Source organism: Balearica regulorum, chromosome 15 (genome assembly GCF_011004875.1).
Source record: "Balearica regulorum gibbericeps isolate bBalReg1 chromosome 15, bBalReg1.pri, whole genome shotgun sequence".
NCBI lineage: Eukaryota > Metazoa > Chordata > Aves > Gruiformes > Gruidae > Balearica > Balearica regulorum.
The window spans coordinates 10,800,684-10,822,650 of record NC_046198.1 but is presented as its reverse complement, the minus strand read 5'-3'; the positions used below and the strand labels follow the sequence as shown (position 1 = coordinate 10,822,650).

Here is a 21,967-nt window from a genome sequence, read left to right as displayed (position 1 = left end):
CAGAGCAAATGCTTCCAGCCAGATCTGGACCCTCACCTGGTTCCCGCATGAATCCTCATGCCAGCACAGGGAAAAGGGACTCATCAGGGCAACGGGGGCGCGGGGCAGGAATACGCGTCATTGGGGGGTTCAAGGCAATGCCAGGGGTTACCGTGCTGCGGAGGGGCTGTGGCTAAAGGGGACCGGGATGGAGCGGCCCCATGGGGTCCCCACTACTGGCCCATGGGGACCTGTCCCCACCCTGCCCTGGCTGAGCTCTGCCAGCAGAAGGATTTGGGGGGATATGGGGAGATTTTAGACCAAACACCACAGGACACACAAATAGCCTCACACCGGCTTTCTGTGGCACAGGCAGTTGAGAACGGGCTTTATTTGTCCTAGTGAACTCCTCAACTCCCCGCTGCTGGGTTTACCTGGGAATTTTGAGTTTCTTTCTTTTAAAAAAAAACATGTTTTCCTGCCATGACAGCTGCCACAGAAAGCCTGAGCCTGCAAAAGGTGGCATGAATTTGTCACGCAACAAGATTAAATGGGCTCTTGGCACATGAACCCAGTGGGTGAGCATGAGTGGTTCCCAGGGAGTTATCAGGCACATCCCAGGGATTTGCTGGGAAGTACCGGAGGAGCCTCCATGCCAGTAGCAGTTGCCACGCACACCAACGTGGCAGAGCCTGTGTCATTTCTCATCACTGGCCAGCCCCACAATCTCTTATACGGGAAGCCAGCAGATTAGTTCTCTATTTGTGGGTGTAGGAGGTTGATAAGGAGTGGGGCCGGGAAGCAGAGAGCCGCTAAGGTTTTTGTCCTTGGGGCTGCTCCAGGGCAGGCGGTGGGTGACAGCGAGGTGCCAGGTCCCCATCAGCTATCGAGGGGACGCAGTGATTTGCCTTTTCTTCTAGAAACAGCCCTTTCCACACTAGAGGAGAAAAAATACCCTCCTCATCTGCTGCCGGCCTGCCTCATGGCTGGCTGATATATCGAGCAGCAATCTGGTGCCAGCCCTGTGCAGGGAGAGGCTGCCCAGGGGCATCTTCCTAATTTTGGTGGTACAGGGTCACATTGTCCCTAATTTCTGTGACTTAAAGGTCCCCAGGTCCCTAGGTAAGGACCAGCCAACCCTATTCGTGGCCAGATGTGGGGGTCAACCCCATTTTTCCCCATGTGATGGCCATAAGGCCTTGCTTGCAAGGTACAGCCGCTCCCTGCCCTCCTGTCCACGGCTGCACAGTCTGGGATTGCCGGCCAGGGGCTGATGAGTGGCCACGAGACGGGTTTTAGGGGTGAGGCAAGGGCCACCCACATTCCTCGTACGCTGGTTTTCTACTTCAGTGCCTGTGCCACTAAGGGCAGCAGTCACGTTTTGCATCAAACAGCGACACAAACTCCCTGACCTCCCCAGGGCTCACCGGGCACGTGAGCCATAGCAAGAGCTGGTGGCATTTCCAGCTGCAGGCTGTCCCTTTGCCAGAGCTGCTCGTCCCTGCCGGTGGCCCTGGGGAAGCACCCCCAGCTAGCCTGGCTGCAGGAGAGGACGGGCAGAGCTTTGGGATCTGCTGCTGAAGGACGAAATGGGAACAGAGCAAGGGTGCAGCGAGGCCGCCCGTCGCGTTCGGGTTGTTGGAGCGTGGTGTGCCCCCCCCCCCCCCGCCCGCCCCGGTGACAGCCGGGATGCCGTAACATCCCAGGAACAGCCTGAAGGTCCCATTGCAGCTCCTGAACTGAAAACAAAAGTGCGTCTTGTTCCCGTCCTGTTTTCAAAGCCAGAAAGGTCGGGGCTGCGAGAGCCCTGCCAGGCTGGGCGGCACTGCCAGCTCCTGCCGCCCATCCCAACCTCGGCACATGCGGGGACTGACACGTGCCACTGCTCCTGCCTGGCCACGCGGCTCCCCGCCAGCAGCACCGGGCTGGTAAGAGCCAGGGGCCTCCCCAAAAGCCCGTGTTTGGAGAATCCTGCACCCACGTTCATGTTCTCGTTCCTGCTCCCTGCACTGCCCAGGCACGCCGGAGGGAAGGGAGATGCATGGGAATGCCACAGCTGGGGGGACCACACCACAGACCCCCTGTGCCCAGCACGGCCCTGAAGCCCCCAAAGCCCTGCTGCAAAACACCATCAGCTCCAGGGATCTGCCCTGCCACCGTGATGGGATTTCCTAATCCACCTCCAAATGCCCCAAGAAGGTTTCATTCTCGTTAGATGGGGCCATTGATTATTAGAGGGGCCAGTGCTGCCGGCATCGAGGGCTTTGCGGGCAGCCCTCCTGCTGGGACAGGTGGGGGAGAAATGCAAAGGGTCCCCACGGCAGGAACATCGGCATGGCCCTACCATTGCCACATCATGCTCTGAACTATCCCCCCTCCTCCCCATGCTTGGTGCCTGCATACGCTGTCGCCTGCTCAACAGAGATTATTAGCAGAGAAAATTGTTAAGCACCGGGCCGGGAACTCAAGGGATACATGAGTGCCGCTGTCACTTGGAAATCAATCCCAGCCGTCTGCCCAAGCAGAGTTTCCTCCAGCCCAGCTCAAAGCGACAGCAGTTTCTCTCCATGGGGGAGGAGGAGGAGGTCTGACTGAGGAGGATGCTGGTCCTGCTCCAGCCTTGAGCCCTGGGTGGCTGCTTCGAGCCCAGGGCTCTGTGGGACTTGCTGCCCTCTGGATCCCAAAGCAAACAGCTCTTTTCCCCACAGACCAGGACCAGCCTCTGTGTCTGGGAGCTGCCTGAGCCCTGGGAGGAAAATCCTGCCCCAGATCTGGAAAGTGCAGGAGGCTGGGAGGATGTTGTGGAGGAGCATCACAACCTGCTTACCCCCTTGCTATCCTTTCTATCCAGGAGTGGCAAGGGGGTACAGGGACCTCTGGGCTGAGCAGGTAAAGCTGCTGCATACCATGCTATTATTGTTGTTGTTGTTGTTATTATTATTATTATGGACAGTTGCCCTGCCTGACCCTGCAGCAAGCAGAGTGCTTTTGGGGACCCTGTGCCTGTTACGCAGAGAGCAGTGTACCCGACAGCGACGACCCTCCCTCTGAGCACCCTGTGTCCCCAAGGCAGCTTCGGCATTCTTGCTGACTCAAGCCAACAGGGTATTGACATTCGCTTTGACCTTTCAAATCACAAGGATGTTCTGTCCTTCTCAGCCAAGTACAGCCTGGATACCCTGTGGGTGGATTATACTGTATATACAGCGCCTGCAAATACAGAGTTGGCAAGAGAGAAGCGTGTTTGTGTGCTTGCAGGGGTGAGGCAGTGGTGGGATGAGAATGAGGAGCTCTTGCCAGTGCCTGGTTTTCCTCCTGGGATGCCCGAGTGGATGCAGCACACCAAGGGAGAAGGACAGGGATGGTGGCAGGAGAAATGCCAGCGGCTGGTTTGGGGGGGGGGGGGGGGCGGGCTCCTGCAAAAGTGGGAGCTGCAGCCTGTCCCTCGAGCAGCTGCCCCCTCACGGCGAGGTCTGGAGGATGCTCCCGGCTCCCTGCGTTTCCCTTCCTCCAGCTAATTACGCCTTTTGTTTTCAGAGAACATGAAGAACTGCAATTAGAAGGCAACATGCACAAATCGACCACGAGGGCCCACCTGGATGACAGGCATGGTGCCTTCCCTCCTGCCCCCCCCCCAAAACCCCCTCTGGGCAGCAGCAGAAGCTGTTTCAGTACAAAACCTACCCCAGCCCCAAAAGCTCGAGCCGATACGAAAGGCAGCACGTTGCACTTCCCAAAGGTGTAACACAGTCACCGACAAGCTCATGGTGCTCAATTAGCATCTTCCTCTCTCAAGCGTGGCCTGTGCCCTGGCACGTACCAAATCCTGTGCCATGGATGGCAACCCGGGCAGCGAGCGGGGCTGAGAGTGGGGTGCGGGTTGCATGGGGTGGAGGGAGCCATCCCCATCACCTCTTCCCCTCACAGCCCTTGGGAGCCGGAGCAGATCCCCAGGCAGGGGCTGCCTGCCCCCTGCCCTCCGCAGCCAGAGGGTTTTGGCAGCGGGGTCCCACGCGGCTCCCCCCAGCCCTGCCAGCAGGCAGGCTTTGCCGCGTGGCTGGCTCCATCCAAGGCTGTCACGGCTCAGATCCGGCCACCCCGCAGCCCCGTGGCGCCAGGGAGGCTGACGGCTTCGTGCTTCCAGCCCAGATGCGCCGCTTATCTCTCCCCTTTCTTGCCCTGACGCATTTTTTCCTTTCTCTCTCTTCCCAGCTAGCTCGTAGGACTCTTATCTCAAGCCCCAAATCACCCTTTCCAAGGCATGCTCAGCAGCATCCTTTGCAAACCAATTTCCAGGGGCTTGTGCACAACATTAGGGGCACAAGTGACAACTTGGCAACAAACCCCTTTTGCTTTACATCTTTGTGCCACACTGATCCCCCCAAACCCCTTCCAGCAGCCGAGGCAGGGTATGGCGAAGGCAGCTTGGCTGCAGTCACAGGGCATAGGCAGCAGAGCACGGACCTCGAAGCCCAGCATTGCATCCTCGCTGCTGGGCTGTGGCCATGCAACCTCTGTAGCAGGGGAGGGAAAAACAGCGTTTGAAAGCTTCTGCAAGGCCAAGGAGCCTGGAGGGTTAATTCGAGGTGTGCTGCTCTGAGAACAAGGTTTACGCTTGACAGTCAGCTGCAGCCTCCTGGTTTGTGGAGAATAAATTAAAAGCCCAAGGCTGGGCTGGGAGCTGTGGGATGGGATGGGATGGGATGGGATGGACAACCTTTGCTTATGCTGCCCCAAAAATGCATGTTTGTGAGCATGAGCAGAGCAGGGATCCTGCAGCTGGCTACTCAATACATCCTGCGGCACCAATTACCAACAGCCATGCCAGGTGCTGGATGGGGTGCAGGGAGCGAAGCACCACGCTCTCGGCTTGCTCAAATGCTCGCTTCTGCTGCCAAGCAAGCCTCGTGCATCAGAGCAGCCTCAGCCACCGGGAGGTGGCAGGTTCCTGGGTCTTGCAGAGAGCTTGGTGGTGGAGGAGAAATCAATGCCCAGTCAGGGGTTTCTGCCGCGTGGCTGGTTCATCTGCCCCATCACCCAGGGGGAGAGGGTGACGTTCGCTGTGGTCCCAGCCTGGGCCATGTGTCTAGCCAGCATGGAGTGGGTCTGCCTGCTGCAAAAGCATGGGGAGGCTGCGGCAAGCCCTGCTGTCTGCAATGGCATCGCTCAAAATGAGGGGCACCACTGGCCCGAGAGCAACATGGTGTGTTTGAGAACACACACAGCTCGTTACACCAAGCAGCGACTGTGCACTGTAAAGACAATTCCTGCCATGCTCGGTTTCTGTCTGCTCATCTGCCAGCTCCTCCCTGCAAGTGCCCGGTTTGTGAGCCTGTTAGCTAGTTTAAAACATCATAAAATGTAGCACTGGGAGGAAAAGAGGGACCTCAGAGATCCCCCATCCTCTGGAGCTCATGGACACCAGCGCCTGTGCGAAGGAGAGGTTCAAACCGCAGCCCTCACTGGGGGAAGGATGAAGCAGGAGCCCACCACACTGGCAGGAAAATGGGCCTGTGGGTGCCCGGCGTGGGAGTAGCTCTGCATGCACACACCTGCACACGCACGTGTTTGCATGTATGTGTATGCCCGCATGCACGTGTGCTTGTGTGCATCCATATGCGTGCACATTCATGAGTGTGCACGTACGTCTTCAGCTCCCTGTGTCTCGCAGGGACAATGTCGTGTCCGGGTGGGAGAAGCCCCTTTGGAGACACGACTCCCTGGGGATTTGGCCGTGTTTCATCAGCTCACTGAAAAGCCCACGTTTGCACACCCTCGTGTCCAGGCTGCCTCTTGGGAATAGCCCCCGGTCCGTGCCTTGTCCCAAAGCACACTTGCAAACCGGCGCTGCTGTCAGCGGGGGCTCGGTGCGGGGGCTTTGCTTCGGGTGGCCAGATCCAGCCTGGTTCAGCCTTTCCCGGCCCAGATGAGCTGCCTTCCGCCCCTGAAATAGCAACTGAAATGATGCTCTCAGCAGCTGGGGATGATGATGCAAAATGCTCGTTATCCAGCAGGAACAATTAGACTTATGGCAATTATCTTTGCAGTTGCTGAGAGATGCCGGAATGGGCCGGCCGGCAGCTGATGTAAACCCCGGGCGGGAGAAACGCTGCGCCCAGCTTTGCCGGGAGCTGCCATTGCCGTGGAGGAAGAGCAAAATGCAGCGGGAGCATCCGAAGAGCCTCCTGCAGTGTCAGGAGGGCTGGTTCCGCATGGGAACGAGAACAAAGACGGGGAAATGTTTATCTGAGAGTCGAATGCGCCTCTCTAATGACATTTGTTTGCATTCAGATTAATGATGAAATGGGCTGAGCCACGCTGGGTTAAGAAGATGGTGTTATGGACTGAATTGCTTCGTGTGATGCTCCGGCCTCTCTCTCTGCCGGCTGCCATTGCGTTGCAGAAAAGCCAGCCTGGGCTCGGCTTTACCCGCAAAGTAGAAATGGGCAAAAGCTGGCTCCAGGCTGGATCGAGCCGTGGGCACCTGATGGCCACTGAGCTGGGCAGCGGCTGCTGAGCGGGCTTTAGGGCACAATCCTTTGGGGGAAAAAGTCAGGCTTCTGGCTGAGAAATGCCCATGGGTGAAATGCATAAAGGACAACTACACACATTTTTTCAAGTCAGAACAACAAGGAGAGTTTTTCTTTTCCCCCTTGACATTGTTTGGAAACCTTATTTTGACGCTGCTAGAATGAAGCAAGCCCTGCTCCCCGACAGCTACTTGGAGCCAAAACCCCAAACCAATCCCAGCCCTATAAACAACTCCTCCTCGGATAAACCAGAGTGCGGCTGGGATGGTGACAAATCTTTTGGGTGGGATGCGGCTGAGTACTGACTCGCCAGCCGATGCCCGAGGGGTGGCCGGGAGCAAGGGAGCGGGAGCTGGAGGGATGCAGGGAGCCGGCTCTAGGAAGACCCAGGCCATTTTCCATTGAAAATTTTATCTGAGGCAAGCATGCCACCACATCCTGGTCTTGTTTGTGCTGCAAGAGCCAGCAAAGTTCCCAGGAAAGTTTAGCTACCTGGTCAGCAAAACCTGATACGCTTTGTTTATTAGCGGCTAAACATTAAACCCTCGGCAAACAGGGCTCCTCGGGGCCGAGGCCGCGTGACCATGACAAGCCGGCCCCGGGCAGCGGGAAAGAGCTGCTGGGACAGCCGAGGAGAGGGGACAGCAGCACCCCGGGGATCCGGGCTCGGCTGCAGTTGCCAAAGGGATCCCAGGATCGGGAGGAGGAAGGTTCACCAAAATGCTGCTCTCGCGGAGGCTGTGGCCCTGCAGAAATGCACCTTTCCCCAGGTCAGGAGAAGGATTAAACGGTTTCTCGCTGGAGCTGGATGGAGACTTCTCCGTTTCCCAGCGCCTTGATTTGCAAGAGAGATGCGTCTCCCACGATGCCAGCGCTGCCCCAGAAACCCACTGCTCTGGCATATAAAACTGTATTCTTCAAGGACATCTGATTCATCTTGCAAAGCCCATGTAAAATTTGTTTTCAGTAATTAGGCCAATTATAGCAAAATGGTATTTGCGATTTGAGCAAAGGACAGCCTAAAATCTTAACCTGATACCTTTTCAGTGGTACCAAAACAAAGTCCAAACAAAACTCCTTTGCTCTCCTCCTGCCTTAAGTAACCAAAGAACAACATTTTGAAGTGCTCAAACATCAGGTAATAGCTTTTCCTGCCACACTTGAAGGGAACCTGACAAACACACAAACAAAGCCTGACCCACTTTAGCAGAATAAGAATTACACCAAGAAAGGGAACAGGAATTTCAATAAAGTTCTTAATACAGCCCCATTAGCAAGTCTCTGCTACGTGCATCCAGATAAATGTGTCTTGACAGATCTCTCCTCTGAATGGAGCAAGTTGGGAAACCCACACTGAGCCCATGTGCCGGGCAGTGCTGCTCTGGGACCCACGGATGCATGAGTACAGGGATGCACGCACAGAGGGATGCAATGCACACGCACAGGGATGCACACGCACAGGGATGCACGCACAGAGGGATGCAATGCACACGCACAGGGATGCACACGCACAGGGATGCACGCACAGAGGGATGCAATGCACACGCACAGGGATGCACACACAGAGGGATGCACGCACAGAGGGATGCAATGCACACGCACAGGGATGCACAGAGAGAGGGATGCATACAGAGAGGAATGTGTGTGCTCAGGGATGCACACGTATGTGCTCTCCCGCTCCATCACCTTCCCAACGCACAGGATGTGCATCCAGGGGAGTCAGGGGAGCAATCCTTGCCTGGACTGGGCGCTGGGCACTGGTGCAGGCTCTTGTGGCATTGCTTCAAGGCCACGATTGCGTATGGAGAGCACAAACGCTGCTGCCTCACGTGTTTTGCGGCACGTGTTTTGTGGCTAACTCACTATTTGTAAATAATGGCAGGGACATTGCTGAGTCACCACGCTGCGGGTGAGAGCCAGCAAGGATCTGGGGCTGGTTTTGCCCACTGGTAACGAGGGCACTTCCCTCTGCAGGGGTGGGTTTTCTCAGGGATGCCCCAAATTCACACTCCAAGCTTCTCGCTCCTGCAAGGTGAGTTTCGACCCTTTGCACTGGGTGGAAACTGAGGCTGGGAGAGCTCGAGGCCAGCTCCAGGATGACCTGGTGGGACCCTGCGGGGACCAGCAGCTCTCCAGGACCCACCACCCCGGGATGCCCCATAGACACAGTGCTGCCCGATGGAGGCAGGGAGTTTCAGAGCTCCTCACACCCAGAGATGGGCCAGGCTGGGGGCTGTGGCTGACCCGGCTGCATGTTTTCCTGGATCCGTGCTTCTGCGCAGCTGACCTTGCGCAAGAAGCCCTTCGTGCTCCCCTTGCCCACGCACTGGCTTGGGGAGCCTCCCCTGGGTGGCACGCAGCCCAGGTCGGCCCCTGTGTTTGCTCAGTGGTGGGGTGGCATCAGCGAGCATCACGAGATTGTTGCAAACTCCCTGTGCCCTTGAATCAGCCCTCCGCTCCCCCCAAGGCTTGGTGCACCAAAGTGCTGGCCTTCACAGCCAGGCCAATGCCCTGCAGTTCCAATGCCCAACCCGGAGCTACGAGCAGCTTGGCCAAACCTCCTGTGCCATCTCTTGTTCCAGGCTCTGCCCCATATGCTGGGGTCCCTGGGAGAGGCAGCCACTTTCCTCGAGGATGGCATCTCCTGAGCCCCCGGGACAGGGCACTGCAGCATTTCCCCATCAGATGGTGGGTCTGCCAAAGCGGGGTGAGCTCTGGGAGGCAGTGGGGTGCTTTGGACACGCTTGGTGCTGCTTGTCCACACCAGCTGGATCCTAAACCCTGATGGTACCAGGACACCAGCAGCTCTGGGAACCTGTGCTGGTGCAGGGCTGCGTGCCTGGGGGCAGCCATACCTCCAGGGCCTAAATCTCTCTGGCTAAAACATTGCTTCAAAGGATGCAGCTTGGCTTATGACCCCCCCATTCCCATCAGCACCTCTGAGGAGCCAGGGACACCAGAGCCCTGAAATGGTCCCTGAATGATACCAGGAGTCAAGATGAGACAGAACCTGAGACCAAATTCCCATCTGATCAAAATTAGGGGGATGTTGGCGAGGAACCAGAGCAGTTGCAGAATCACAGCCATGACCTACCGAAAAGGGTCAACGTTTCTGTGCTGCTGACCACAGCCAAGAGCTGTAATTTCTCACTCCTATCACCCCATCCCAGGTGGCCACAACCCTGACAGCACCTTCCCAACTTAGCAATACAGAGTTATCCCACCACAGCAGCTTAGCAAGACTTCCATAGAAAACTCAGGCTGATGAAGCAGTGCAGGGGCAGGAGAAAGAGATAAAGTTCAACCTAGTGACAGCCACAGAGTAAAAAATGATAACAGAGCTGGTGGCAACAGCACAACAAGCTCCAGATGGTCCAGCAGCGAGAAGTGGAGCCCAGTGAAATGCCAGACCATCAATATAAAAACATCAAGCCATTGTAAGGAAAGGGTGAAAGGCACAGAGTCCCTTGGTGCTGAATTAAGTAACTGGTGATAAATCCCTCAAAAGTTACCTTTGGAAGCAGACAAGAGGCGCAATTTGTATAGAAATGACAGAAAAAAAGAATAACATTGGTATCGTAAAGGAAACAGGCAATAACAAAAGAGACTCTGAATACAGATTATTTGATCAGCTGGTTTTTAGGATAACGCGTTAACCAAATGTTTGGGCGAGCAATGAGCATACGTGACGGCTTTAAGATGCGGGAGATCAGATGGTTTGGAGATGTTTGCACATTTCAGAAACTGGATGTCCAGCAAGTTAATTATACAAAGAGCCACAATCAAATGCATACTGGGGAAAAACAGGTCCATCATTTGCACTTCAGGTTTATTACCAAATCCACAGCGGAAATTATTGTCTTCATTCAACACCAAGGATCTTTCTTCATGCTTTAGCTCCCTCACTAGTTCTCATAGGTTACTCATTCAAACCCTTCTGCTGAGGAACTGACAGTGGGTGAAAAAATCCAGACTGAAAATTAGGAGGAACTGCAGCCCAACACCAGCTCCACATGAGAACAGCGGACAGTCAGACACAGCCCTTCCATCCAAGATGGACATCCAAGAGGACTGCAAAGCGATGTGGATAGGGAAGACCATGTTGTTGGCGATATCTATTAGAAACTGCATTACAAGGACATAACCCAGGTCATCAAACAGTCACCCCATGGGGACAAGGGTCTCACAGCACGGAGCTCCACAAGGGCAGGTGAAGGTTAGGGCACACCAGCACTGCTCCTTGGCTGAGGTCAACACCCATCTGCATGCCCAAAGCATGTCTTCTCTTCCCTCCCCGACCTGTCAGCTGGGTCTCACCTCTCCCCACAGTCCTCACCAGGGATACGGACACACCAATATGGACACAGCTCTACTGTGCCCCTTGCACAGGTAGACACTAAAATGGTGACCACACAGTCTCATCCGACCAATTCACCAGCATCTTCAGTGATGGAGGAGCCTGTTGAACCACAACGCTACTGCAAAACATCTTTGCTCTCCCCTGGACTTGCCACAAGACACAACAAGTTCCAAAGGACAGAGATGGATCACCTGAGGGAGCTGGAGGAGCTGTTCCCATGAGAAAGGGAAGGTGAGAGGCAGAGACAGGGAGGAACACCAACTAGATAAAGCTGTGCATTCCAGCTGCTGTGGGAACACGACCCAAAATGGGAACTGAATGGCACAAAGAAATGCTGATTGACAGCACTTTAGGTACAGCTGAATGGTATCTGCGTGTTGTCACCTGCTCTAACGACTGCCTGACTCACCCATCAGAGGCAGGCGTCCAGCAGCCTAGCAATTAGCTGCCCTCCTCCATAAAGTCAAGGGGAGAATTAAAACCAGCACAGTACAGAGGAAAGTGTCCCCCACGGAGCCTGAATCAAGTCTTGCTTTAGAAACAGCCCATAAAAAGTGACAGAAATGAACCTCTCGGCTCAGCCCCGTGCAAAGGACACAGCATCCTGTACCTCCTGCTTGGCTCAGTCAAGGACCATAAATACCACCAGACTCCCCGCAGGGATCTGCTCAGCAGGATCTGGGCTCCCCCGGGCTCCTTTGCACATTCCAGCATCAGTGCCCAAGCCAGGATCTATTCCTGACAGTAGGAACAAAGTGAGCGATTGCATCTGCTATATTTAGAACAAACAGTCAATACTCCACGTCTAAATGGTTACCAGCATTCTCATTTGATATATAAATAGCCTCTGTTTGCTTTTCAAAAGAAATTGGTTTAAAAAAGAAAATTGCCTTCCCAGTCCTCCTCAGCCCGTATCTTTTGAGCACAGGGGCCTATTTCAAATGAAAGATTAAATTATGCATTTTCTCTAAGCCAATCCAGGAAGAAAAACTCCTGACTGTGGCTGGTATTATTAGTGCTGCGATCCTTTGTGTTGATAGAGGGGTTTCAACACAGTGGCAGCAGTTTGCTGAAGCAAACTCTGAGGCCGTTTGGTGCAGTGGCATCATCCTCCATCTCCCAGCCTCGACCACGCGCCATCTCAAGCCACCTTTCACCTGCAGGTCAGTCACACAAAAGCCCCATTTCTTCCCCTTCTCCCAGCTTCACAGTGGTCCCAGCCCTGACACCAGATTTCTGCCTCTCTTCCTACAGATTCTTCCAGTTTCCAGCCCAGGCTCTCGGCCAACACTCCAGCTTGCTTTCCCTCCGACTGATGTCAGCTGTGCTTCCTCCCTCAGGCAGAAGGCCTGGTCTCGCGTAAGCATCCGTCTTTAAGGCATTACAAAGACGATTTCCCCGTCACTCAGCCCCCTTGAGAAATCATCCCCAGTTGTGTTGAAGTCAAACTAAGGACACCAACTACTGAAAAACCACAGCGGAAAGCTGGGATCTGAAAGAGTGAAACCCTGCTGTGGTTATATACAGAATAATGCAGCCGATCTGCGTGCACCGAGGGCTGGGAGCCGCTACCAGGCCAGCGCGGGATGGTTCCTGGGAGCCCTTTTCCTCACCTCGTCCTCGGGGTGGGGGACTGGCAGTGGGTCGCAGGGACACGGCCCAAACTCAGCCCTAGCTCAGACCCAGGTCCAAACCTGACCCAGGCTCAGGCCCTAGCGTAGGCCCAAGCCCAGCTCAGGCCCAGGTTCAGGAGAAGGCCCAGCCCAGACCCCGGTGCAGGCCTAGTACCACGCTCAGAAAAACACCCGGCCCAAGCCCCGGCGCAGGCGGCTGCTGGGGCGGGACGGCGCGGCCGAGCTCCGCCCCGCTCCGCTCCGTCACTGCGCGGCGCCGCGGCCGCCGGCCGGGGTCCGCCATGGCGTCGGGGGGCGCCGCCGCCCGCGCCGCCGAGGAGCCGCCGCAGCCCGAGCCGCCCGCCGAGCAGAAGCCGCCGGCGCCGCCGCCGCCGCCCGCGCAGGAGGAGTTCTCCTTCCTGCCGCTCGTCCACGACATCATCAAATGGTAACGGCGGCCGCGGCCACCGGCCGCCCTGCGGAGCGCCGGCACCGGGCCTCCCCCCGCCCCCCCCCCCCCCCCCCCCCGCCGGGCCCCGCCTGGCAGGAGCTGCACTGCACCGGGCCTGGGCACCTCATCCCTGCAGCCACCCCCCTCTAATGCTGCTGTCTGACCCCCAGCGTCCTCGGGGTGCCCTGGGTGGGAGCAAGGCTATGGGGCTCCCCCTCTAACGATGCTCTCCCAGCCCCAGCATCCCCGGGGTGCCCTTGATGGGCAATGGGGCCCCTTCTCTAGTGATGCTCTCCTACCCCGGGGTGCCCTGGATGGGCGATGGGATGGACGGCAATGGGATCCTCCTAATTATACTTTCCATCCACCAACATCCTCAGGGTGCCCTGGATGGGGAGCAGGGCAATGGGTTCACCCCTCTAGTGATGTTCTCCAATGTCCCAGTGTCTCCTTTGCCCTTTTTCTCCCAGCAGTAGTTCCTGGGAAGAGTGTCAGAGGGAGCTGGCACAGCCCCAAGTGCATCTCCGCTCTGAGCCACGCCAGTACCTGGCTGGTGTTTGGGTCACCTGGGCGGTGCAGGTGCTCCGATGGCCTGGGTGCGCTGCCCCACCGTTAACCCCCAGGAGCAGGAGCGTTGTACCTGCGCTGGGTTATTGCTCCAGGTAACTGTACGGTTTGGCTGATAACAGCCTCAGAAAGTACAGACAGTGCTGGGGCAGGAATGCAGCCCATTTCTGAGGAACTGTAAAAAGGAGGAAGGCTTCTGCAGTGGTACGGGTTAAATTGTTTTCTTCCTGGTTCAAGATGAGTACTGTAGGGGTAAAGGGAACTTGTACAAGGGTCCTGAGGACTGCGGTGTTTCTGGCCCAGGATCACCCCTTCGGAGATGCTTGTCTGTGGTCCCGGTAGGGGCACGGCTCTGCTGTGAACATCCATCCAGGGCAGCTCCATGCTCTCACCTGGGCACACTGAGGGGTGAGGCAGAGGGCATGGGAAGCATGAATTCCCTTGTTACCGGTTGTGGGCCTGGCTGCCCTGTTCCTGTGCGCTTATTTAGGAGCTGAGGCTGGTTTGTGTCCTGCTGATGTTTCGCTTGTACTAAGCACGTCTGAGAGCTGAGAGAGGTTCACCCTTAACGACTCTGCAGCCTGAGCACCATGGCAAGGAAGGACTGAATTACCTCCTGACACACCCGTCTGGATATAGAATGGACATGAGAACGCAAACCCTCTGATTTCCCTCAGCCTCCCCGTTGTGCTGGAGGCAGGCGGTTGCCCCTGACTTCGATTCTGCCTGATCTGTCCAGACCACAGAAGTGAGGCTGAGCCTGTTGCCAGGTGCTTGCATGTACCTAAGCAAAGTGGGCAGTAGCCATGGGCTGAGACCTCTCAGATTCCTGTATGTCACCAAGCAGGTCATGGTGACCCACAGATGACACAGTCCCTAGGATATCTTGTGCCCGGTCCCACTGAGCCACCCGCTCCCGCTACCCAGCTACCTCCCTTGGCTTCGCACACGTCATTTCTGGGCGGCTCGAGCAGACGTAGGTAAGCTGAACAGTGCTGCAGATGGGTAGGACCACAGAGGCAAGCGGTGGGACGTATTGCCTCATATCCCTGACAGGTGGCAAACGTATTATCCTTTAACATTGCTGCTAGTCTTAGAGCCCAGCCCTGCTGTTTTGACACTGACTCAGCCGTGAAGACACATCTCCAAGGTGATTCTGTGCTTGGGAGCGAGGATGTATCGCGTAAATTTGCTTATATTCAAGGACATGTGCTCTTTCCTCTTGTTTGGGTCCCGATAAAGTTTTCCCAGATAGGGCTTGCTGATATTTTCACCCTTGTACAGTCGAATGGCATCACCACTGAGGTCCCAGGACGTGGCTTCACTGACGGTGGGTTGTGCTGGTGTAATGAAGAACATTGTGCCTTAAGGGAGGTCTTATGTGCGATCTGTCAGCACAGGCCGTGGTTGGACATTGCATTGGATCCTGCATTACTGCAGGCAGCTGCAGTCTCTGCCCACACCTCCTCACCACTGCCTGTCCATGCCCTCAAGGAGAGACTCGCTTCAGTGGCTTGATCCAGCAGGAAAACCACCCATCAGTAGAAAAAAAACCAACCCAAACCTGAAATAATTATTCCTTTGGATCAACCAACCAGACAGACAGCCATCAGTTCTCTATGTGTAGGGAAGGGACCAAGACTTGGGGAGACCTGGAGCTAGGAGAACGTCCCTCTCAAAGGCAGCCTGCAGCTATCACAGATTAAAGGCAGTGTCAACCCATCCTTCCCCAGATGTGCCGTGGGGTTGTGTGTGCGCCTGTATTTTTCCACTGCCGACCTGACTGTGAATGCTTGCATAATGGGGACACATTATAGTACCAGCTGCAGTTTTATTTAGAAGGGAGTAATGAATATTTCGTTCAAACAGGCTTTTGAAACAAACTGCGACCATCTGGTTAAAAGTTTTGCTCTCAGCCATGTCACGATTCCCCAAAGTTACAATCAAGCACCTCTCTGCCCTGGTCATGCCAAGCAGATTTATTTTTAGGCCTGGCTATTGAACGGGCTCCCAGTTTTCAAAGACCATTAGAGTCCCGCTCTCGTTATTAACAGGCGCCCTGGAAGTGGGGACTCGCTTTTGCCTGGAATTGGTAAAACTTCTCGCTGGTGCTAACAAAGCTGAGGCAGATACTAATGAGGGTTTGAGAGCAGACACTGCCTCAAACAACACTGATCCTTGGCAAGCACGGAGCTGGCTGCAGAACCAATTGTGCTGCTCTTAAAAATAAAAAAAAAAAAGCTGTCACTTCTCTTTTATTAGGTATATATCCCCAGAGAGTCATTTTAAAGCTCCAAAGTACCGTTTTGTCTGCCATTGGATACTCTGTGATACTTTGGGGAACAGTTTCTATTTTGACTGCATTGATTTTCTGTATGACGGCAGCAACAGGTCACGGGTGAGACTGAGATCTTTTATTCCAGGTGCCTACACACAACACACGTATGTAATCTTAATCTTACCTTCCCCAAAGAGAGATACAGGAGTTCAAACAGAGGGAGATTTTAGCCTGCTCCATGGTAAAGTTTTAAAGCTGCAGACCAGCTCCTAACCTGATTGATGGGTCCTGAGGTAACTGGAATGTGTGCTGGAAATTAGCAGGAAACCAGTTTGCCCCAGGGGCTGCCCAGTCTGTATATCTGTCTGTGTCCATTTTATTGGGATAGGTGAATTAGGTGTGCGTGGCTAGATACCAAGAACAAAAGTTTCCCACTGAATTCCAGTTTAAGCTCTGGTTGCACTGGAAATGACAGTCGCTCCAGCAGGTTTTTCACTTTCCAATAGGAGAATTGAACAGTGGCTCCATTTTCTCTCCTCTGCAGCATGGACAAGGACAGCCAGGATGTTCATCAGGTGCTGAATGAGCTCAAGAACAAGTTCCAGGAGATGAGGAAGCTGATCAGCTCCATGCCCGGCATTGGTGTGAGCCCAGAGCAGCAGCAGCAGCAGCTGCAGAACCTGCGGGAGCAGGTACGGACCAAAAATGAACTGCTGCAGAAGTACAAGAGCCTTTGCATGTTTGAAATCCCCAAGGAGTAGGAAGGGCACAGCTCTGCTCTCCAGGTCTGAGATACCTCCTCTCCTGGGTGAGAAAAAGGTGGCAGAAGTTTACTTTTCTTTCTTTTATGCTTTTTTGGTGACGTTGCTCTGAAGTTGTGTCTGTGTGGATCACAGGCGTGTGACACTGAACCAGAACACTGTGTGCTTCACATATGATGATTACAGCGGTACATTCACTTTGATCTGCTGTAGGACTGTGCATTTATATATGCATCTCTTCTGTTTTCTCTTGGGGTGGGGTGGTTGTTTCTTTTTTTTTTTACATTCAAGCAAGCAGGAGACATTATGTTTTCTCCTCACTAAGGGTCAAAGTACCAGCTGGTTAACTTAAACAAGAAAAAGGGGGCATTTTCTGCAATTTTTTTTTCACTTAAAAGCGGTCAAACGTCAGAAGGGAGCATAAGAGGGAAGCGTGAGCTGTTTGGCCCTGCTCCTGGAAAGGGTCTCTGGGGCACTTTCCAGTCTCTGTGTGTCAGAAGAGGAGTGATTGCTTTCAATTACTTCTGTATTTCTCTTTCTCTCTTTTTAAACAAATGATGTTTGTGTCTGAGATGAGTGAAGTAAAGATTTAGAAATTCCAAACTCCCCTCGTGTGTATTCGCTGAGTGGATGCGGGCTGAGCAGGGGCAGGACTTGGGCTGCACAGAGGACCTGCGTAGCCTGGGCCCAGCTCCTCTGTCTTTACATCACCTTTTTGGAAGCAGGGAGGGCAAAGCAGAGACTGCCAGGGGAGCGGATTTCGGTGGGCTTTGGGTGCATGAATCTCCTTGGGCAAGTGCGGCTTGTAGGCAGTACGTTGGGCATCTTGCTCTTAAAACAGAATCAAAACAAAGGGCATAAATGACAAGAGCTTTTAGTTATCGCATACATGACAGAAGTCAGGCTCAACGGGGTGGGTCAGTTCCACATCTGAAGTGCTCCGGAGGCTTCCCACAAGCACAGACATTTGAGCAGCCTGAACATTTCCCAGCGGCTGATGAAAAGCTCTTGAATGTTGTGTGGCATTCAGATGGATCCCGGGGCTCGCTGCGCTCTGTCCTGCTGGTAGCTGTTACGGTGCCTGATGACAGCCTGGTAAGCAGCACCACAACTCCCCAACTAACAAGCATGTGACGCGACCTTCAATCTCACGGTTCTCTGAATTATGCTGAAAGATGGTGCAGGTCAGTAGTGGAAGAGGTGAAAAACCAGCTAGTGGAATACAACATCCATTGAGAACCAGCATCCAAGGGCAGGTAGCACTTGTGCCTTCAAAAGAAGAGAAGCAAGCTCTGTCTGGGTAGGATTTTCCTTTCCTAAACCAAGAGGCAAGTAATTCTGCTCACTGGGAGCTGGGATGGTTGCAACTCACCTGTAGCCTAGAGATTACTCTATCCCCGCTGGAATACTTTACTGGTACTTTCTTTGGGAAGGTGCCAGTGTGTAAACACTGAGTAAAGCAGAACACCAAGATAAACAAAGCACAATGTACACTCTTTATTACTGAAATTACCTTTCTGCCAGCCATTGCCTGTCCCAGTTCAATAAATTCTTGTGTCTCATGCCCGGACAGTGGTTTCCCTTTTTTTTTCTAGTTGCGGTTCCTGTGAAATCGGGGCATATGCAGAGCTGGAAGAAACAACGTGTTTCCAAATAAATGTCTGGCATTTAGCGCAGGAACAAGTTAACTGTCAGCTTGAATCCAAGTTTCAAACGAAACTGAAGCTGTTTGGTTTGCAGTCTCACTCGCCCACCCTAGTTTTGTGGTTTTAATAGATTATTTTTTTTTTCTGTTAATATGTATTAAATATAGGTTTGTTCTGCTGCTTGGGGAGGGAACGGGGGCTGAAAATGAACTGAAACAGAAGCTGGACCCAGGCAGAGCTGTTCTTCGAAGAGCTTTCCCCTTTCACTTCTAGCAACCATTACTGCAACTTGTTATTAGCGAGAGATTAAAAACCATCAGATGCAAAGGTGACCTTTCGAGCAAAGTACTTCCTTTACTCATATTGCAAAATAAAAACAATATCCCAGACGGGGCGCAAATGAATCACTCTCTGTTGACATCATTAAAGTGTGCTTAGTTAATCAGGAAAAAGCATGGAACACAATCAGCTCTTTATAATGAAGTAAGTGATGTCAGTTTGCTCGGTTTCTGCAGTGAATGACATGCCAATGCCTGGCATGTCATGGGGCTGGCAGGATCGTCACTCGGCGTTAGTGAAGTGAGGAAAGAGCCCTGGCTCGGTGACCCGTTTGAGTAACTAACTCTGCGTGGCCCCTCGTTACCCCGTGAAGCAAGAAAGCAGCTGCTTGCAGAGACAGAAACCTTTGCACTGGGAGTCAGAGAAAATGGGGTAATAAAGGGATTGAGTTGAGAGGCCGTTTTTAGCACCTCGGAGCTGGACTTAGGTCTTGGTTTAACAGGATTTGGTTTTGCTACGGGGCTAGGCGAGGAAGCTAAAGCAAACCCACAGGTGTCGTTTTAAAAAGATTTTATTAATTTGTAGAAAAAATAAAACATCAAGTTTCACCCACAGTAGAAACACTTGAAGATTTTTTTGTTCATGTCAATGACAAACAATACCTACATAAAGTGCCTATTATTTTCTTATTTAAAAAACCCTTCCCACTCCCCCCACCCTCCCCAAATCTTGCAAATCAGACAAGACAAATGTAAACAAGAGTCAGTTTTTTGGTCCATCGGGGCTGTAACTCTGCAATGTCTTTGCAACAGCTTAGGAGTGTCTTCTGCACATGTTTTGCAGACAGAGATGAACACACGACACAGAGCCAGAGTCCGTGCACAGCTTCTCAACTTAAAAAACCCCAAACAAAACAACAAAAAAAACCAACCCCAAAGCCCCAGGCAGGCACTGGCAGGCCCCTGCCCTCCCTCCTGAAGGCAGTGCCTGAGGCTGGGTGGTTTGGGAGGGAAAGAAAACCCAAGGTCTGTGCCCTCCTCGCTCGTCCTCCCACCTGGCAGCTCACCCTTTCCCTGTCTCCCTGCCCAGAGGGGGCTGGTCCCAGCACACCCCCCTCCTGCCCTCCACAGCCTCTCCCTTCGCATCCCTCGCTCCCAAACTGCACCCCCGGGGGAGGGAGCTGATGAAAGCGATCCCTCAGGAGGAGGGAGGCTGGGGAAGAGGCGACCCGCTCTCTGCCCCGGGTGGGTGCCTGCCCACCCCTCCTGCCTGCCCAAAGTCAATTCGGAAACAAGCATCTTTCCCCCCTCCCTTCCTTCCTTTCTTCCTGTCGTGGGGCGAGCGGGGGCTCCTAGCTGATCACGCAGCGGTCCTTCTCCTTGCTGTGCCCGCCACCAATGGCTTTCTCCCGGATGTACATGAGGTCGCTGTGGACGCTGGGTCGCCGGGCAAAGGGGGCCACGATGCCGTACGCCTCCTCCGTGCTGCCCCGGCCCCCCTCTTTCAGCAGCTTTTTGCCTTTCAGTGCCTTCTTGTGCAGGATGTCGCAGTATTGGACCGAGACCTTGCGGTGCAGGTCGGGGCTCATCTCACTGGGCAGCTTGGCCATGGCGAAGAGCGCCTGGAACATCTGGTCCAGGCTGCTGTTCTTCTTGGCTGAGATCTCGAAGTAGGCGCATTTTTTGGGGTCCCCTCCCACCAGCTGCTCGATCTCCCGGGGCTGCACCTCCCGGTAAAAGTCCCGGTCGCCCTTGTTGCCGCAGATGACCAGGGGCACCTCTATGTTCTCCTTAGTTTTGTTCTTCAGGCACGACTTGGTCTCTAGGATTTGCTGCTTCAGGCGCTGCACCTCCTCAAAGGAGTCCCGGTTGTCCAGGCTGAAGACGAGGATGAACACGTCTCCTGGGGACCAAAAGGGAACGTGAGATGGTTGCAGGGATGGGGACACAGAGAGACCCGCTGCCTAAGCCATGCAGAGACTTGGGGAGGGAAGGACTAGGCAGCACCTGGGTTCTGCATCCTCCCGTCCACCCTGTGCAGGGAGCAAAGTTGCTTACCCCATGCACACACAAAATCTCACCCTCCCTCCTCCCAGGACTGGAAAAACAACCCCAAACTGGGCAAGAACACTTGAAATTTGGTAAGGGACCCCCCCGCCTCCCGGCACTCCCCAGCCAAGTACCTGTGAGGATGGAGAGGCGACGCATGGCTGGGAAGGGGTGGTTGCCCGACGTGTCTAGGATGTCGAGCTGGTAGACCTCGCCGCGGATGCTGTAGAACTTGCGGTGGAAGTCCTCGATGGTGGGCGTGTATTGCTCCTCGAAGCGGCCGGTGAGGAAGCGTGAGACGATGGCCGTCTTGCCCACCTTGGAGGAGCCCAGGATGACCATGCGGTAGCAGTTCTTGGCGGGGATGCTCAGCTCGGCCTCGCTGGGACACATCTTCTTGATCATCGCTGCCAGTTTCATTGAAGCCGGCGAAGGGGCAGCTTGCTCCAGAGAGGAAGGAGGATGAGGAGGAGGAAGGCGATGTCTGCCCGGCTGTTCAGCTCCTCTCCTCTTGCAGGAAAGGCCGGTGTGAGCTCCGCACGGCCGCCGCCGCGTTATATGGAGGCGGCAGCGACCGCCCCTCGGCGCGTCACGGCCCGGGGCGGCGGCGGCTGAGTCAGCGCACGGCTCCGCGCCCGCCCCGCTCCCCCGGCCGAGCACCCGCTGCTCCGCCAGCCGGACCCTCTGCAGCCCTGGACGGGCTCTCGGTGCTGCGCAGCCCGGCCCCGTTTGCAGCCCGGTTGGGGCTCTCGGTTCTTGGCAGCCCGGTCCCGTTTGCAGCCCGGTTCGCGCTGCCGGTTCTGCACAGCCCAGTTCCATTTGCCGCCCGGTTGGGGCTCCCGGTGCTTGGCAGCCCACTCCCGTTTGCACACCCGGTGCTGCACAGCCCGCTCCCGTTCGCAGCCCGCTCCGGGCTCCCGGTCCCGTGTGCAAGCCCACCCCTTTGCAGCTCAGCCCAGGGACCCGGTGCTTCGTATCCGTCCCGTTCGCAGCCCGGTCGGGACTCTCGGCGCCCTGCAGCCGGCTCGGGGCTCCCGGGGCTCCGCACGCCCCGCAGTGGGGTCTTCCCGAGCGGGACCCCTTTGCCGACCGCATCGCCTGGGCGCGGGGACCCGGGGCGGGGGGTGCCGGGGGGTCCCAACCCGCCCCCGGACCCTGGCCCAGCCCCGGGGCGCCGAGCGCGGTGCCGCTGCAGCGCCGACTCCCCCGCTAGGGGGCAGGCGAGGGCACGGCCGGCGGGTCGGGCAGCGCGGGCAGCGCAGGGCAGGGCGGGCAGGGCGGGCAGCGCGGGCAGGGCACCGGCAATGCTGCCCCGGGCAGGGCTGGGGAAGCTCGGCCCGGGGGCATGAGCCACAGCAAAGGGTCCTGCAGCCCCTGTGGGGCCGTGGGGGGGGTCTGCCCAGAGGAGGAGGAAGGATGGCCGCAGGGATGCAGGCAAGGTGCAGGCAGCAGGGT

General features: G+C 55.3%; 2 protein-coding genes across 3 annotated transcripts; one reads left to right on the top strand and one right to left on the bottom strand.

Moving 5' to 3' along the window:
* Positions 1-12,735: 12,735 nt before the first annotated feature.
* On the top strand, positions 12,736-18,589 carry MED9 (mediator complex subunit 9). 2 transcript variants are annotated; one of them, XM_075767351.1, is made up of 3 exons: positions 12,736-12,930; positions 16,323-16,470; positions 18,353-18,589. In XM_075767351.1, exons 1-3 carry the CDS (start codon positions 12,785-12,787, stop codon positions 18,386-18,388), a joined length of 330 nt encoding a protein of 109 aa, XP_075623466.1. In that variant the 5' UTR covers positions 12,736-12,784; the 3' UTR covers positions 18,389-18,589. The 2 variants fall into 2 exon arrangements, with proteins under 2 accessions (XP_075623466.1, XP_075623465.1); XM_075767350.1 differs by lacking the exon at positions 18,353-18,589 and having other exon boundaries at positions 12,738-12,930; positions 16,323-17,142.
* Positions 18,590-19,019: 430 nt separating this feature from the next.
* RASD1 (ras related dexamethasone induced 1) lies at positions 19,020-21,056 on the bottom strand. Its single transcript, XM_010300862.2, has 2 exons — positions 20,647-21,056; positions 19,020-20,366 (listed from the first exon to the last, which is right to left on the bottom strand). Exons 1-2 carry the CDS (start codon positions 20,930-20,932, stop codon positions 19,816-19,818), a joined length of 837 nt encoding a protein of 278 aa, XP_010299164.1. The 5' UTR covers positions 20,933-21,056; the 3' UTR covers positions 19,020-19,815.
* Positions 21,057-21,967: the final 911 nt, after the last annotated feature.